Source organism: Lissotriton helveticus, chromosome 8 (assembly GCF_964261635.1).
Source record: "Lissotriton helveticus chromosome 8, aLisHel1.1, whole genome shotgun sequence".
Lineage (NCBI taxonomy): Eukaryota > Metazoa > Chordata > Amphibia > Caudata > Salamandridae > Lissotriton > Lissotriton helveticus.
The window spans coordinates 1690311892-1690329946 of NC_136069.1; the positions used below are offsets into that span (position 1 = coordinate 1690311892).

The 18055-nt window shown below is 47.9% G+C and overlaps 1 protein-coding gene across 1 annotated transcript in view; it reads right to left on the minus strand.

Annotated features, from left to right (window-relative positions):
- Positions 1 to 18055, minus strand: part of LOC144774097 (extracellular calcium-sensing receptor-like) — a 98434-nt gene that overhangs the window by 49471 nt on the left and 30908 nt on the right. The window contains exons 3-4 of the mRNA XM_078659122.1: positions 17210 to 18052; positions 370 to 597 (exon numbers count right to left, since the gene is read on the minus strand). Coding sequence (XP_078515248.1) covers positions 370 to 597; positions 17210 to 18052 — 1071 coding nt within the window. The remainder of the gene's footprint in view (positions 1 to 369; positions 598 to 17209; positions 18053 to 18055) is intronic.

Genomic DNA, 18055 nt, shown 5'->3' on the forward strand with positions numbered 1-18055 from the left:
TAAGTGTAGATCTTCTAAAATTAACTCCACATCTGTGCACCTCTTTGATCAATACATTTGCAAGCCACATATCTGCGGAGTTAGGAATGGTAAGTCTATACTTCCTATATGTGCACTTTTGATATTTTATTCTCCGATATTTTGTCCGCGATATTCTTGTATCTCAATATTCTTACCCTCGATATTCAGTAGCACAATCTATACATTAAGCAGATTTGCAGATCAACTACTCCATCTGGAAAATGAACATGGTAAATTTATCAATTGTACATATAAGGAGAACAAAAGTGAGAGAATATCCTATTAGTTGAATACACGCTGCCATTTCTGGATCCTCAAATTCACAGCTCTTGCTCATTCAAGCCTTACTTCAGAGGTTCCATCACTCCACAGGATGCCGCTGGTGCTGATGCTGATTTCTTTGTCTCTGGGAACTCTGGGGTCTATGTTTCCCACTTTGTACAACTGGAATTCTTCATTCTCAGAAATCCGAAAATTGATGATATCAAAAGAGGGGGGTGGATCTCCATTTTCGTCAAAAAATATTCGGTGTCCGCTGCGAGTCTTAAAATTTAGATTTTTCAGATAGTGAAGAATCTATGGCATGTGAGAAAATAAAGGTTTATGTATGAAGATTATTTGTATTATCTCCTTTCCTATGATCATCCTTTCAGCCCCCCTCCCTTGTCTCCAGTGTGTCATAGTACAGTCAACTTCCATTATTCCACATTTAGCTATGCATATTTTGTCTCCTCCTTCAGATGTTTCCGTTACATCTGTCTATTTTGAATGGGATGTTCCTTTGTCTTGCTACTTGTTATGATCTCTGCTCAAAGTCAAATGGATTACATTTGTTTTATAACATCAAAAACTGCCTATGTTATTCAAAAACATTACTGGACTTTACAACCCCTCCATATTTGTTCCCAAGACTGAGATTTCATAGATTTGGATCACAGGCAAGCTAGAAAAGGGGTTTAAAACAAAATGTTCTCATGTAATGACCACAATATTAAAGACACACAGAGTGGTACCTCCACTATCTTTGAAACAACTTAAATACTTTTTCCTTAAGGTGCTAAGCCCACGCAGATTAAACACACCTTAATAATAACATAGGGCAGCAATCTAGCAACAACTCAGTGCATATTAGAATACCCCGGCCAAGATAGGATCAAGGGAGCTGTGCCAAAATGTTTATGTCCACCCTCCTGAATGCCCATCCACTCCTAAAGGTTTGATGAAATAAACTGTACTTTATGTTTTGTATTCTACAGAAAAGGCCCTCCAGCACCAGTAAACCAAAAATGCACTCAGTCATTACTTCTCACTCTTCACTGTTTGAAGTACGACATTAGGTTTTGAATTGTGCAGTGTGTGTAACCTACACAAGTACAAGGTCCACAATGTTCCTTTACTTGAAACCAAGCACCCCATTGTAGTGCTTGACTCTCGCAGGGTTGCGAAGCAGAGAAGTCAAAGGAATACTCAAGGGGATGGTGTAGCTACTAATCACCAATCCTTGGTACGCAATAATAACACTCAATAAATGATTCTCAATGCTTTTTCTTTAGAAAAGGAAAAGTACAGTTATTACACACACAACTACATACTATGCATTAATTAACAAATATATACATAAGGCATATTAAAAATACATTAAATGACATGCTGTTATTATTTTTACCCCTACTTGATCATGTCCCTCCAAATCACAATTTCCTCCCCACCTACACCAGATAGAGATCACAATATAGGGATGTATCACTATAAAAAAAAAACTATTGGCTTTATCAAGGGTCATCACAGCGTATAAGGTGAGCCTATTGGCTTTGTTAAAGGGTCATATTTTAAAAGACACATAATCTACTTGTTACAACGTCCATCATTTGGTGTGTAAATGGTATAATCAATAATCACATGAAAGTGGAGGAATTACTGTCAAGAAAACCTTTCAACCTTTCTCACCAATCACTGCCCACATAATTGGTCAATAAAGCATTGGAAATAAACAAAGCATGAGTTTGTGTCTTTTTATACACATTAAGACAATATGAAATGCAGCCATAGAACAAACCCCTAGAGGGTGCCGCACTTTCAGTTAAAAGCAAACGTTCCAGCTTTGGCTGTGCTTGAAAAAAGTGAAAATCCTGGGGCAGTCATAAATCCTCAGACACTGAAGACTAAGGGGCAGATTAGGATACCGGTTTTTCCGTATCCTCCGGGCCGGCGGAAGCCACCGCCGGCCCGGAGGATACGGAAAAACCGCAGCGGACCCACCAAAGACCCACCGCCACATTAGGATGGCTGGTGGGTCCAGGTGTACGTCCGCAGCTTTTCCGCCGCGGTTGGCTTACAACCGCGGCGTAAAAGCCCTAATATGGTGGCGGTGTCTCTCAGACACCGCCAGCCATATTAGGATGCCCAAAAAGAAATGCTTTTCCACGGCGGGTTTTCTGCCGTGGAAAAGCATACGGAGCTTCACTGCGGGGGCCCGTTGCGGGCCCCCGCAGTGAAGGGGGGGTGAGGGGTGCACATGGGGGGTACCTATGGTACCCCCCTGCATTTGTATGCAGTAATCGGCAGGCACCGCGCGGTGCCTGCCGCTTTCTGCATACAAATGCAATGTATGCATTTTTAACATTGCGCAGATGCAGCTTGAAGCTGCACCCGCCGCAATGTTAAAAATAGAGGATGTGACCGCCAGGGTGGCGGTCACATCCTAATTGGAGAGGAGGGAACTCCGCAGGCCATGCGGAGGTTCCCTCCTCCTCGATGACCCTAAGGGGCTCATTATGATCGCGGACGGACTTGAGTCCGTCCACGATCATAATGAGCCCCTTAGGGTCAGTTTTAACCATTAGTTGGCGGGAGGAGGCTGATGTGCCTCCTGCAGCCTCCCTACAGCATTGTTGGTGGTGCCACTGCCCATTTTGGGGGCCACCACAGAAAAGAAGTAGAGGCAAATTTAGAAAGCCCAGCAGAGCATAATGGGGCGCTTCCTCACGGAAGCATGAATATTAATTAGGCGGCTCCAGCTGCTTTTTCCCTGCCGTACAGCCTTGCACCAAGCACTTTCCTGTTTCTATTTTTTTTGCAAAGGGTGGTACCCAGTCCCACCCGGACTCCTCCATCCTCATGCACGTTCGGACCCCGCGGGGAGCCCACTCCAGCATGGCTGCCCATCTCCCTGAGTAAGTGGCTCGGTCTTTGCCAGCATGGGAGCTGGCCTCCTCAAAATCCTTGCCTGCTCCGTGCAGTGCTCCTACTTTTGTCATCCTTCTTTAGAGACCAGTGACTGAATATGTGGGGAGGCCTCCTCCCAAGGACAATTGATGAATTTACTCTTGGGCAGACCCCCGGGTCCTGGCCCACCCCAGGGGTGGCCCTCTAAGCCCTTTGTACTAGTAGCTGACGTCCTCAGTGTATTGTAAAGGTCAAAGGTCACAGAGTATCACATGTCACAGTTGCCCGTTAATCTCCGTAAAGAACCCAGACTTCTCCCCTTCCGGAAACAACTAAAAACTATCCTTTTTAAGGAAGTATTAGATATGGCTTAAAGTCCTTTCAGTACCTGGAGACATTCCTGCCGTTGACTGTGTTTCTCCTCTTCCAAAGCGCAAAGAGACCTGTCGGTGTACATGCGCTATACAAGAGCAAATTAACCCCTTCGTTGCGAGGTGTCTTCCCCCCCTGTGCGGCGGGGAGGGGGGCCGTGCGCAGCGCGGCTGTGCTTGTGACGAGCTTAGCTCGTCATGAGGCACAGTGCAGCTGCACTCATGACGAGCGGAGCTCGTCACAACCACACCCGTTTTTTGAACGTTCAGCACAGCGGGGTAATTATCCCCTTGTGCGAACGTTCCGACGGCTGTGACGAGTTCAGCTCGTCATGAGTGCAGCTCAACTGTGCCTCATGACGAGCTAAGCTCGTCATGAGCATGGAAGAGGTTAACATAACATAACATGTGAATATCACAAGCCCCAATGGGCTGATTTTGATATCTTGGGATCACCTTTTCTCCAGGTAGTGAGCTCAAATCACCAGGACCAGTTTCATCAGCTTTCCTCACCTCCAAGGTGGTACATTCTGCAAGGAACTGGTTTTACTGGCTCCCTACACCAACCTGTGTCCTTTCCTTTGTCTTTGTTCTCCTCTCTTCCTGCTGGGGCACTGAAGTCCAGATCTTTTCCCTTACTGGTCTTCAGAAATATAAGGGGGCAGGCCTCACTGGCCCTTGAAGAGACCTCCTGCCTTGTGGTATTTGTGGTCAGAGTCATTGGTCCTTTAAAGCATCAGGGAGCTTGTCCTTCCAATTGTCCATGGCTGCTGCCATTGCAGTCCCAGTGCTGTGAGTCCAACAGAAAAGAGCACTCTCACTCGTGCAATCGTTTTTTAGGGGTGGGAGATTCTAGAAGCCAGGTGCCCTGGCAAAGCCTAGGGAGCCAGATTGCCCCTTTACCCCTGTCCCATCCCTCCTGCACAGCATGAAGGGCCAGTTCAAGATGGCACCATGCAGGTCATATCTCCTCTGGGGGCCTCAGCTCCACCCCTTGCTGACGTCATTGTCTGGGTCTTTTCCTACCAAACTTCAAAGAGGAGACCCCTTCGCGGTTGGCCCCAGTTGTCTAGGTTCCCTCCTTTATTCAATGGTCATGGGCTCTCCAAAGCCCTGGTACAGTGTGACAGCTAATCGCAGTTGAAGGTTTTCCTGCTGGACTTCTACTGATCCTACTGACATTACCTATGAGTACCGATTACTATTAAAAGGCCTACCCCAGGTCAATATCTCCCTCTGCAGATTCCCCTCTCTGTCAGGCTTCTTGTGCTCATTTACTGGGCTGCACACAACAGTCTCACATGAGCAACCCACACATGTGTGCACATATATGTGCATGATGTGTTCACCTGCAACCAGCCAAGTACCTCTTACCCTGCCCCTTACCCGTGCTGCGTTAAAAGGCAGACACTAGCAGTAAACATGTGCAGTCCAATTACCAAGTGGTTACCATGTGTGAGGCACACATAGTGAGACTCACCCACAGTATAAAGTCCACATCTGAGTGAACAGAAAGCAAAACACCTGGGCATGCTAAATTGGGCGTAGCCCATTTTGCAACATATGATAAAAGTCTTCTGTGTCTTTATTTACCTTTACATGTTAAATGTGTTCCTGTTTTTATGAAATTCAGTCATAAATTCATCTGTTTACATTCACGGTTCTGTTGAATCGAGTAGAACAAGCCCTTATCAATCAACAGTGCTTTTTGGGAATGCCCTATTACAGGAGGCTCTTTGACGTCTCAGTTTTAAACTGCAATGCAAACCTGGCAAGTGCATCCACTTGCCTGGCCCAAACTTAAGCATTTACTACATGTAAGTCACTCTTAGGGTAGGCCCAAGGCAGCCCCATGGGCAGGGTGCAGTGTATTTAAAAAGGTAGGGCATGTACTGGTGTGTTTTAGATGTCCTAATAATGAAATATTGCTAATTTCGTGTTTCGCAAGGGGGAGCTGACCTGCTGGTGGTTCTGGACCTTTCTGCCCAACCCTGAGTTGCCCCGGCAGTGACAGAGTATTATGTGGTGCTAAGGTATCTTTGGGGGGGGGGGGGGTGTATATTGTTGGCACTTTATGCTTGTCCCAGCAGGGGATATATATATTTTTAAAACTTCAGCTGATATGAGTGCATTTTGGTGAGAAATATGCCTTGTACAATGTATGGTTCAAGAGTTAATTGCTGTCCAGCCGGCAGGCTGCTTTGATTGTCTTCTTCCTTTATTCTCACATCAGTTTTCATCCCTTCTTGATATGTTGTGAATTAAAGAGCTATGTCTTTATAGAACCACGCAGTGGTGTCTGCCTCTCTCTCCCTGGGGAAAGAAGGGGTTCAGATCTGTTTTGTGGTGACTCTGAATTTCTGCCTTTTCCGTCATTCATATAAAGGCGGGAAGTCTGAGCTCTTTTCTTCACCCCCAAATCTCGTGGGCGGCTTCAGGGTGTTGAGAGTTGAAGTGAAGTCAGACGTTGTGGGCCTTGGAAGGGGCACTTTTTCGGGGTTGAAACATGTCAGCAAAATTATTGAAAATATGCATTGAATCTCCTGTTTAAGAGAAGCTCCTGTTATAATGTAGGCTGATGCTTTAAGCAAAAAGTTTAACGCCCGCCTTATCTGTTCCTCACCATGCCACTGCCCCCCCTCCTCTGAGGGACCCCTCCTGGAGCGCAGCAGGCATCGAGAGCTCGCGCTCACCTGCCTGCCCTCCCACACACACGGCGTGCCTGCTGCGAATACTCCTCATGTCTGACCCTCAGGGTGACTCTAGGTGCCAGGGAGAGGCATTCAATTAGAAGCTGTAAACGTTTTATTAGCGAAACCTTGTATAACGCTTACCGCGCTCCTAGGCGGCTTCAAAGCCCTGTGGAAGAAGCTAAGGGGGAGGAATTGGCCACAGATACGCACAGAAGGGAGAAGCAAGAGGGGCCGTCATTTTATGACACATTGTTTGGTGGTTAGAATGCAGTTACCAACATAATCTAAAATTTAAAAAACCTCTCCTGCGCTCTTACAAGAATCTTGAAATGAGCAGCAGCTTGACCTCTCTTGGAGTTCCGTGTAGCATAATTCCCTGTGCCCCTCCCACCGACAGTGTACATGCATTCTGCAGCACACATAAAAAGAGGAACATGCATTGGCATAGCCAATAGGTCTCTCCTTTGGGAAATTATACGTGTTTAGCCATGCATCAGTCAAATTTCCACCAAGGATATTGTGCTGCATAATTAAATACTTATAAGGTCCCAAAGGCGCGACCTATTGGCTATGCTAATGCTTGTTTTTTTTTTTAATCAAGCCCTTTAGTATTCTGGGTCCAGCGGGCCTATATTAGGCAACCTCTAGGTGCTATACAGTGCGAGCTTGGTACAGGCTGCTCTGTTTTGATTAAGCGTGCTCACACTCGTGGAGAAGTGTGGCTCAATGGTTAGAGCGGCAGACCCTGATGCAGAGGTCTGGCCCGGGACCAGGGTTCAATTCCCGCCTCGGCAGGACTTGGGCTTAAATTCCTCGGACCTGACAATTCTCGCTTCGGTGCCTATTCTAATCAAGGGTCCCACGCTGCAGCGCTGGGTTGCCTGGCTTCACCTTGGGGGTGCCCAGGAGTGGACATTTCACGGGGAAAAGCCAGGAAGGGTTCCCAGTGGTATGAGTGCAGCGCCGGGACGCCCCGTTGCTGAGGCAGCCGTGCGCTTTATAAGTACAACACATTTACATTTACTAAGTGACGTCACTGCAAAATTAGCATGTGCACATGCATGCTCTGTTGTTATCACTTAAATGGCGGTTACTAACAGACACCTCGGTGACGCGTGTGCATGGCCTATTAGACTGCTACATATCTTGTTTCACCGTCTGGGGACTAACTTCCACTCACCTCTGTCCATTGCAAAGATGCTGATTCACTAGCAGAAATACTTCCTTTTATTATATTTCATCATGAAATAAATGTCTACCCCTCTTTGGGTGCGGAACACCAAGTCGTTCTTTAATAACTGTGTGTGCAAGAAAGAAAGCAGCACGTTAGAGCAGTTCTGCCGATGGCCCCATTCTGGGAAACACCCCTTCCCCACCTGTCCCTCCCACATCTCCAGTTCGTTAACCTTTATTGCCAACATATCCCCTGGCCGCTGGCATATGCCACTTTAATTACTGTACTATATCAGCACCCTTCAGCTGTGTGCCTCCCGCCTGCCAACATGCGGCAGAAATAAAACGAGGCATGTAAACGTATTCCAAAGACACTCCCTGTCAGCGGTGTGTTACCAAGCATGTTTATACAGTGCCCATAGCCACAGCTGATGCTGTTTATTGTTGCTGCAAGTAACTGGTGTTACAACTAGTATCCATTTTAAATGTACCTTGTCTCTCAACATTAGGAGGTTGAAAGACTGAGCAGGTCCTGCCAGGATTTATAATAGTGACAACTGCAGCCATCTTGAGTACCCTCCTCTCAAGCTTGTCTCATGGTGGTGGTTTTTAATTGCGACAACCAGATCTTGGAAAAAAGCGCATCGGTGCATGTCTGTGTCAGGATGGGAAAGAGTAGGACACACCTCCAAAAAGGATGCGGTTTTAGGGGACAGGTCTTGTCCCAGTGGAGAAGAACAAACACGAAAGTGAAAGCTGAAGCTAAATAGAGAGGTGAATGCAGCTGCAGCATGCCGCGAGTCGAGTGGTGCGTGCGCTCGCGAAACGCTGCTCGTAACCGCAAGCCATAGGCCGGAAGACAAGAGCGATTCCAAGAGGTCATTTTATCCTAGGGCAGCGCATACGCGCTGCGCTAGGCTCGACCTAAAAAGCCTCTTAGGATTTTTGTTGCAGGATCCTGCCTACAATATAGGCACCCTTGCACCATGGCATAGAATTATTCAAGGCCTGAATTATGGAAATTATGCCAGTCTGCTTTATTTTCTATGCTAGCGTGGAGATACCCCTGCGGGAGTGATTCCTGCGCTTTACAAATGCCCTACATAAATACATACATACATATGGCAGAAACAGGCAGGGAACATGCAGAATTGTCCCCACATGATGGGAAACACTCCTTGCAAGCAGGAACATTTGCTTTGCATAAAAAGCAAACGTCTACTTTGGGAGTTTGTTTTGTTGAATCAAAATGTTTACTGAGCAGATATTTTAAGATTTCCGCACCCTACTAGTAAACCTACAGTGCTTTATGGCCTGCAGGAGAGGGTCTCTAGATAGGGTGGGCAATTCTCTGCTGGGAGGACTGAAGCTATGGCCTCTGCCCCCTGCGGGACCGGTGTTCTGTCCAGCTGAGTCTAAGAGGCCTACAGGGCTGGACTGGAAACCCAAAGCAGCCCTGACAATTATTTTAGAACAGCCCCCCACCCCGGGGAGAGGGGTGCTAATATGAAGCAATGGTGCTTGATAAAACAATCCCCAGCACTGCTGCTTTTGTTACAGGGGTAGCACGAAAGTCAAATTATGCGATGTGGCGGAGCACATTTTGCAGTGCGATTATTTCACAATTTTTTTCATTTGAGCACAGATTAAATTGTGTGGGCAGAGGTTTTCTAAGCTACCTGGCAGAAACGTCACACGGGAGGAGAAGTGCGTTCCAAGCCTCGTTCTGGGAAGAGAAATTTCATTGATTAAAGAAATAAAGGACGGGCTAGGCTAAGTAGTGCGAACTCGACCTGGAAGTGTGCGAAGCGATTTATATGAGCAGTAGTTGCTTACATCACAAAAGAACAAATTCATTTTTGTGTATTTTTAGGCATGGGGATATTAAATGATTTGCCCAGGATTTCAAGATGGTGAGCTGATGCGAGACTCGAACCGGGTTCCATACTTACTGCCCCCTACCCGCCTATCTACCTCATTCCTGGCTGACATTACAGTTCCCGGCTCTGGTATCTGACCCCTGGGCAGCAGAAAAGTAAAACATCACGGGTTGCCTGGCAATCATGAAATCCGCCAACCGTCCACTCCTGCAGCTTCGCGCTCGCAAGTGCACACACACACGCATCCACTGATCAAACGCTTGCCTCGAGGTAAAAAGAAGAGGAAGAGAGCACGTCATCACGTGCCCACCGTTTTGATTAGGCGCCGGCCAGAACGAAGGGCGGAGAGTAAAGGGGCCAGTAGCCTTGGAAGGATACAAATGACCACGTAATCATCATGAGGCAGGACTAACAAGCCATGAATCAATAAGAAGAAAGCATTTACTGACCTAAGCCAATGGAAAAGATGGGCGGAGAGTAGGCGGAGCTTCAAGGAAGCTTCCACACTAAAGTGTATACTGCATGTCTCGGAGACAGTGCAAGGGCTGTATAGGCGAGACTTAAAAAAGTAAACCTCCAATTTCAAACGAATGCCTTGGCTAAGAGTGCTCACTTTGTGGAGGCTATTGTGGGGATAGTTTATACCAAAAACACCCTTGAAACCATGGACCTGGGCCTTGCTCTTTCAAGACTTGATTATGGCAACTCACCCCTACCCTGATTGCCGAAAGTGCACCATGCACTAGTGAGGGAAGAACTGCATGTAGTAGCTCACGTGGCTACCAGAAGCCAGTGCTTGACTGGATTACTCACAATGTTGCAAATGCCCCAGTGCTTTTCATTGAATGAAGAACTCTGTGTAGGAAGGCGTGTGCCACTCACAAAGGCTTGTCTTATGTCTTGCCAGTCTTATGTTTTGCTATTTCATTAGTTAAATAAACGTTTTTCTTTTCCTTCCCACAGGGAGACTCCATAGTTGGGGTGAAGATTTCCCCATGTATAGGGAACATTAAAATAGTTTATGAAGCCTTTCAATAAACTAGTAAATGTGTTATGTTAATTAGTATTGTAAATTGATTGTATATGTTTATTAAAATAAACATATACAATCAATTTACAATATGTTAAAACATATAACAAAAGTATAACAAAAGTAAAATATGCTACTTGACTATTAAGTACATTTTGTATTACATCTCTAACTAAATTAAATGTAATGAATGACATTAAAATTATTATTTTCCTGAAGTTTAAATTAAAAATGAATTACCACATAAAACATTTTTTATTACACATCAACAATTATTAAACGTATAGAATTAAATACAAGTTGTTCAATTATATTTTAATAAAAATAATTATATTGTAATTTATGAATTCAAAAAAGCTTGTTAAACTATTTTATTACTAAATTATAAATATGTTTCACTCATATGTGACCCCTGTGCCCTCGCAGGCGGTCGCTCCCTCCACGCTGCTCTGCCGCTCGCCTGCCTGCCGGCTGACTTTCCTGCTGCCTGGCCGCTCCCTGATTGCTGAAGACCTCCGCTCACCTCCTCTACGCCGCTGCCCTCCGCATCTGCCTCAGGCTCGCCTTCTGCCCGCAGCCTGCCGCCTCTGCCCCCGCTCCTCACCGGCCCCGCTGCCCCGTGCTTCCCGCCGCTTTCCTGCCGCCGCTGACCCGTAGCTCCGCCTCCCCCCTCTCCCATTGGTCCTCCCGCCTCCCGGCTGACCCTCCCTCCCGGCTCCTACTTATGACGCCCCTTCAGCGACCGCGCAGCGGGAGCACCGACTGAGCGCCGAAGGTGCGCCAAAGGTAAGCCCGTCTGCGCCCGTCCGCGCCTGGACCGCGCCCAGTGCCAGGACCCCTGGCCCCCACTGACGGAAGCCGACCCGACGGACCTACGACGCCACCGAACTCATCGCTCTCAACACCGGCCGAACCCCGGGCTGCTACCGAGCCACACCGAGACGCACCCACGGACCCTTCACCTGCCAAGCCTGCCAATTCACCTGCCTCGGAACCAGCACCGCACCCGCAAAGCCGAGCACCAGCACCACCCACCTGAAGTGCATCCTGCTCAACACCCGCTCCGTCCACAGACATGCCGTCGAGCTCTGGAACCTGCTCGACACCACAGCCCCAGACGTCGCCTTCCTCACGGAAACCTCACGGAAACGCCTCCTCAGCGCCCGACATCGCCATCGCCATCCCGGACGGCTACAAGATCATCCGGAGGGACCGCGTCAACCAGACAGGAGGAGGCATCGCCATCATCCACAGGAACACCATCCGCATCACGACCAACACCGACGACACCCTCGCACCCGCTGAACACCTGCACTGCCAGATCCACATCAACCCCAAGACCACCCTCAGAGGCACCCTCATCTACAGACCCCCAGGACCACGCACACAATTCAGCGAAGACATCGCCGACTTCATCAGCCCACACGCCCTCCTCTCCGCTGACTACATCCTCCTCGGGGACCTCAACTTCCACCTGGAGAACAACAACGACCGCAACACCACCACCCTGCTGGACAACCTCGCCAACCTCGGACTCAAGCAGCTGGTCAACACCCCCACCCACTACGCCGGACACACGCTCGACCCGGTCTTCTCTTCCAGCAAGGACATCGCCTTCAGCCACGCCACGGGACTCCACTGGACGGACCACAGCTGCGTCCACTTCAGCTTCAGAAGGACCACGCTCCACCATCACCAGATACAGGTCCCCCGCAGAAGCTGGAACAAGATCACTGCAGACCAGCTCTCTACTTCCCTGAGCAAGAACCCTCCCACCAGCACAACGAACCCCAGCCAAGCGGCCACCAACCTCACGAAATGGATCAGCGACTGCGCAGACGAACTCGCCCCTCTGAAGACCCCGCCCAGCAGACCCGGCAGCAAGAAAGCCCCATGGTTTAACGATGAACTCAAGAGCTCCAAGAAGAACTGCAGAGCACTCGAGAAAACCTGGCGCAGAAACCCAACACCAGACAACATGACAGCCCTCAAGCTCGCCACCCGAAAATACCACCAACTGATCCACGCCACCAAGAAAACCGCATTCAAGGAACGACTGGACAACAACGCACACAACAGCAAGGAACTCTTCAACATCGTGAAAGAGCTCTCCAACCCCAACGCCGGAAACAACGACATCACCCCTTCGCAAGACCTCTGCAACTCCCTCGCCTCCTACTTCCACAACAAGATCGCGGACATACACAACAGCTTCAGCACTCAACCGACGCAACCGACGCACGCCACGACCGAACCACCGCCCCCCACCACCACCCTCCGCGCCTGGACCCCGATCAGCGCCGAAGCCGACGCTGTCATCGCACCCCACCTGCGGGACATCATCAACACCTCCTTCGACACCGCAACCTTCCCGGAGAGCTGGAAGCACGCCGAACTCAGCGCTCTACTTAAGAAACCATCAGCCGACCCCACCGACCTCAAGAACTACCGCCCCATCTCGCTGCTCCCGTTTCCGGCAAAAGTCATCGAGAAGACCGTCAACAAGCAACTGGCCGCCTTCCTCGAGACGAACGTTTCCCTCGACCTCTCGCAGTCTGGCTTCCGGGCCAACCACAGCACCGAGACCGCCCTGATCGCAGCTACCGATGACATCCGAGCCCTGCTCGACAACGGAGAAACAGCGGCCCTCATCCTCCTGGACCTCTCCGCGGCCTTCGACACTGTCTGCCACCGTACCCTAGTACAGCGCCTCAGCAACGTCGGAATCCAGGAGAAGGCACTGGAGTGGATCATCTCGTTCCTCGCCGGAAGAACACAAAGAGTCCGCCTCCCCCCGTTCAGATCGGAGGCCACCGAAGTCATCTGCGGCGTTCCTCAAGGCTCCTCGCTCAGCCCAACACTCTTCAATGTCTACATGAGCCCCCTCGCAGCCATCGCACGCCAGCACAACCTCAACATCATCTCTTACGCCGACGACACCCAGCTGATCCTCTCCCTCACCAACGACCCCGCCACAGCCAGAGCCAACCTGCACATAGGGATGACAGACGTAGCCAAATGGATGTCGAACAGCCGCCTGAAACTGAACTCGGACAAGACAGAAGTCCTCATCCTGGGATCATCACCCTCCACCTGGGACGACTCCTGGTGGCCCCCCGCCATGGGCAGCGCACCCAAACCCACAGACCACGCACGCAACCTGGGCTTCATCCTGGACTCCTCCCTGTCCATGACCAGACAGGTCAACGCCGTCTCCTCGTCGTGCTTCAACATCCTGCACATGCTACGTAAGATCTTCCGATGGATCCCCACCGAGACCAGAAAGACGGTCACCCAGGCCCTCGTAACCAGCCATCTGGACTACGGCAACTCCCTCTACGCCGGAACCACCGCCAAACTCCAGAAGAAACTCCAGCGGATCCAGAACACCTCAGCACGACTCATCCTGGACATCCCCCGCCGCAGCCACATCTCCGGACACCTGAGAGACCTGCACTGGCTCCCGGTCAACAAAAGAATCACCTTCCGGCTCCTCACCCACGCACACAAAGCCCTACACAACCAAGGCCCAGGATACCTCAACAGCCGCCTCAACTTCTACGCTCCCAAACGCCAACTTCGATCGACCAGCCACGCCCTCGCCGCCGTCCCCCGCATCCGAAGAGCCACCACAGGAGGAAGGTCCTTCTCCTACCTAGCCGCCAAGACTTGGAACTCCCTTCCGACCCACCTCCGCCTGACCCAGGACCACCTCGCCTTCAGGAAGCAGCTCAAGACCTGGCTGTTCGAGCAGTAGCGTACCCTCTCCCCCCCCAGTGCCTTGAGACCCTCCGGGTGAGTAGTGCGCTATATAAATGCTTTGATTGATTGATTGATATGTTTTAACATGACATTTATTTATATTTTAAACAATTTTAAATAATTCATTTCAATTTTACATTATTTCCTATGGAATTTTCTTTTAAGTCACTGTCTCAATTTCTTTTCTACAGGAGGGTGTTGCAGTATCACTAATGGGCAGTGTGTGGTGCTGGATTACTAATTGGATTGGGCAGCAGAGATTTTCACATTTATTAATTTGGCTCCATTCCCTGTTTCAGCAGGTGGAGGCCTGTAAGTCTACACTGTGAGTAAGTTTACACTTAGATTTTGTGAATAGCCAAACGTGGTAAAGTTACACAAACGTGTAAGTGCAAATTACACATTTGAATTACTCACAAGTGTAAACTACTTTTATGAAAACTCCTGTCTCTCAATGACTGCCATTGAGATTAATGTATGTTATTTGGATACCCGCTAACCAGGTATGGATCCAGTCCCACTGGACCAGCGATGGGCAGCTTTGATCTACAGGGGATCTTTAAGGACTCCAAGTACAGAGACCTACACGTATGCTACTAAAATTCAAAGAATTGCATCACACATGACGTGACCATAACACCCTCAGCACTAGAAGGGTTAATTAATGTGGTACTGCCGTCCACTATTTTTATTTTTGTGTAATTGCTCCTCTCTTCACAGCCACTGTGGTGCTTTTCATTTTCATCCATTATCTCAATTCCCAAGAAGGCAAGGGAAAATTGAAAATTTGACCCTACATTGTCACTTCTACATTTGGAGGTCATTTTCATGCTTTAGTAATTTACAAGAATCCCAGGATGTTCCATGAAACCTATGATAGCTGATGTTTTCCTACAGCATTCCCTTGTGCACATTTTGAGCATACAGTATATGCTGTAGATGTACTTTTTCCGCATGTTGAAATGATATACTAAAGATAGTGCTTAATTTGTACTAGAATGAGTGATGGTGACCAAAACTGCCCAGAAGACCGCAGTTAGTGCAATTAATGTTGTTGTGCCCAAAACCAAGACCCCAAAAGCCTTAACACTGCTTCACTCTTTTGAATTCACTACCAGACACTTCCTGTCCCTTTATCCCACTCTTACAGGTTCCTCTTTCTCCATTTCAAACAGCTTTTATGTATGTCTCTTCTCCCTCTTTCTGGTGTGTGTGTTTTTCCCTCTCTTTCACTTGTTAAATTTCTGCTGAGACGTGGGTCCCTTGCTCACTTTGCCACTGGATTCAAGCAAGCCGGGCTGAAGACGGCTGTAATGCCAGAAACCGGTCCTCGGAAGCTTGTTTCCGGTCCAGGGAAGGCATGGCTTGGCAGTTCGGGCTGGACTGTTCCCATGAGGCACAGGGTCAGACTGATTTGCATATAGCCATGTCTGAACTGGGGTGGCAGAGTGGGCTAAAGAACGGTGATGGATCATACCCAGATCTTTTGACTGGGTGTGAGTGTTTGATTGGTTCAGATGCTCCGTCCATTACCACCCCCTTTTGTACCGCAGAAAGATAACTGTCAGTCCCCAAAAATGAATGCAGTTGACACCCACAGACAACCACAGTCTAAAAATAAGTACTGACTAAATTGAATTTGCACTTGTAGGCCAAGATTTACTAAAGCTTTGCGCCTAGTTTGCTTTACATTCATAAGACATACTTGAATCGAAGTGATTTACTATCCAATGCCAATGAGCTTTTTGCATGCGCTATTATTCCCAAAGTAACACAAAATTGCCCTATGCTCTACTTTGCTTTACTATGCATCAAAGGGGCACTCCATGGGTGGTATTTGGGGGTTTACAAGCAACCACCCATGGGTTTTGACTCAATTCCCTATCTACACTCATTTGTAGACAGGGATTTTCACCACAATCTTATGCCTTTTTGAGGTCGGCATAACAAGGAGAATATTTTCATTTGTCTGTGCTTTTCCTACTTTGCATGTGTGCATTATTTTGCAGCAACATACGGACCAGGAAAAGTGTTAAAAGATCATTTGTGAACTGGAAGGGTCCTCTACCAGTACAAAAACTATTCCATACAGAACGCACACAGCCTTACACTCTGGCATCAGGGTGTGTGCATTAGCACCTGGGCGCTTAAAGGGCGCCAGGGCAGGGAGAGAGGGAAACAGTGCTACACCTTAGGAGACCCTGTTCTGCTCCCTCTAATTCATACAATATAGTGCAGCAGTTTTTTCCCATGGGGAATAGCATGACCTTACTCCTACATTCTCATTAAATACAGAGGAGTTCCAGCGCTAGTTCTTACTCTGTACTTTGAATGGAGTGGATTTGTCTTAGCTTCCAGGGTGGGAAACTAGCTGCCTGGGGTATGTAAACATCCACAAACCTATGGACCTCATGGGTTTTTACAACCTTTTACAGTTAGAGTTACTCCCTACCCCCAACAGGCCTATCCCTATCAATGTAGTTCTGAATGTAATGCTAGTGTACCAGAAAAAAACTGATGTATGACATTACAACGCATGCTTTTACCACGCATGCCTTTACAACGCAGTTTTTACAACGCATGCCTTTACAACACATAGCGCTTAGGGGTGCTGGATAGTAAATAGTTTAATTTACTATTCCAACTCCAGTCCCCGTGGATAGTAGGTAAGGTGTTGGATAGTAAATTAAGTCTATTCCCTATCCTAGAGCGCCCCCCAGTGCAATGCGTTGTAATGGTTTGCGTTGTAAAAGTTGCGATGTAAAAGCACTGCGTGGTAAAAGTTGCGTTGTAAAGGATATGTCCCAAAAAAAACTGCTTGTATAACTTAAATTTAGAAATAAACATTCTGCAAGATTTTCTTTTTCCATTTAAGCAGACTGCTGCTCCCCAGAATGTCTCTTTATCTCTAGATATGCCAATCTTACACAGGCTCACCTTTCACTTTTTATATTATTTATTTGTTTCATATACCATATTGTGTGTAGGTAGGGGTATTTATGTAGCACTATCCTCAAAAGTGAACAAGGGAGCCCTGAATCACAGGGAGAGAACCCAGGGATAGGATTCATGATGGTTTACTATAGAAGCATCGTTGCCACTGCTCCCTCTGACCTGCCAGTGTTGGATGTTGTTGTTATCTGAACATGTCCCATTGGTGAAGGGCCCCTGCCCCGGAATGCAGTTTATCAATGTGTTCACTGCATAGGCAAATGCATGGACTGCGAGGTATATGTGGTAAGTGAAGCTCAAATCATTGAGTTCAAACAAGGAGATGTGTCTTTCATCCATTGTCTCATTTCCTGAGCAAGACACCACCTGTGTTACCAGCTCTTCCTTCTCCACAGCTTGAACTTCTTTGTTCTCCAACCATCTGCAAGAAAATGTGTTTTCCCAGAAGTGCCTAAGGAAGATGTCACCCGGAAACCTGCCAGGATGAAGCTGGAGAAGAAAGTCCTTGAAACCTGAAATAGGGTTTGTGTATGGTTTAAGACCCAGTGTCCCATTGAGTATTCTCCATGTCTGGTGTGAGAGGAATCCTGGAGATATTCCAAAGTATGCAGAAAATATCCAAGTCTTTCCGGTGACGTTACGATCATAAAGCAATTCCAATAACAACTTCACCTGTGGTGCAGCGCTGTGAATAATGACCACCTTCACTGAGTGTCTTCTTATTACATCAAAAACCCGCCAGACTTTCTCCTTAGGGTACCGAAGGTGAATTTTTTCCATAAAAGCAACGCAACCGCCATTTTCTTCAATTAACATCTTCACCTGCTGTCCTCCCTGCAGGCCCACATCATCATCAGAAATGACCATTCCTACCCAGGTCCAACCAAAGTGTCCCATTAACTGGGCCAGGGCGATATTCTGAACCGTGTTACCTGGAAGTGTTCGGAGGAAGGACGGAAACTGCAGCTTGTCACTTAAGGTGGAAATTGAAGCCGAATGACTGATCTG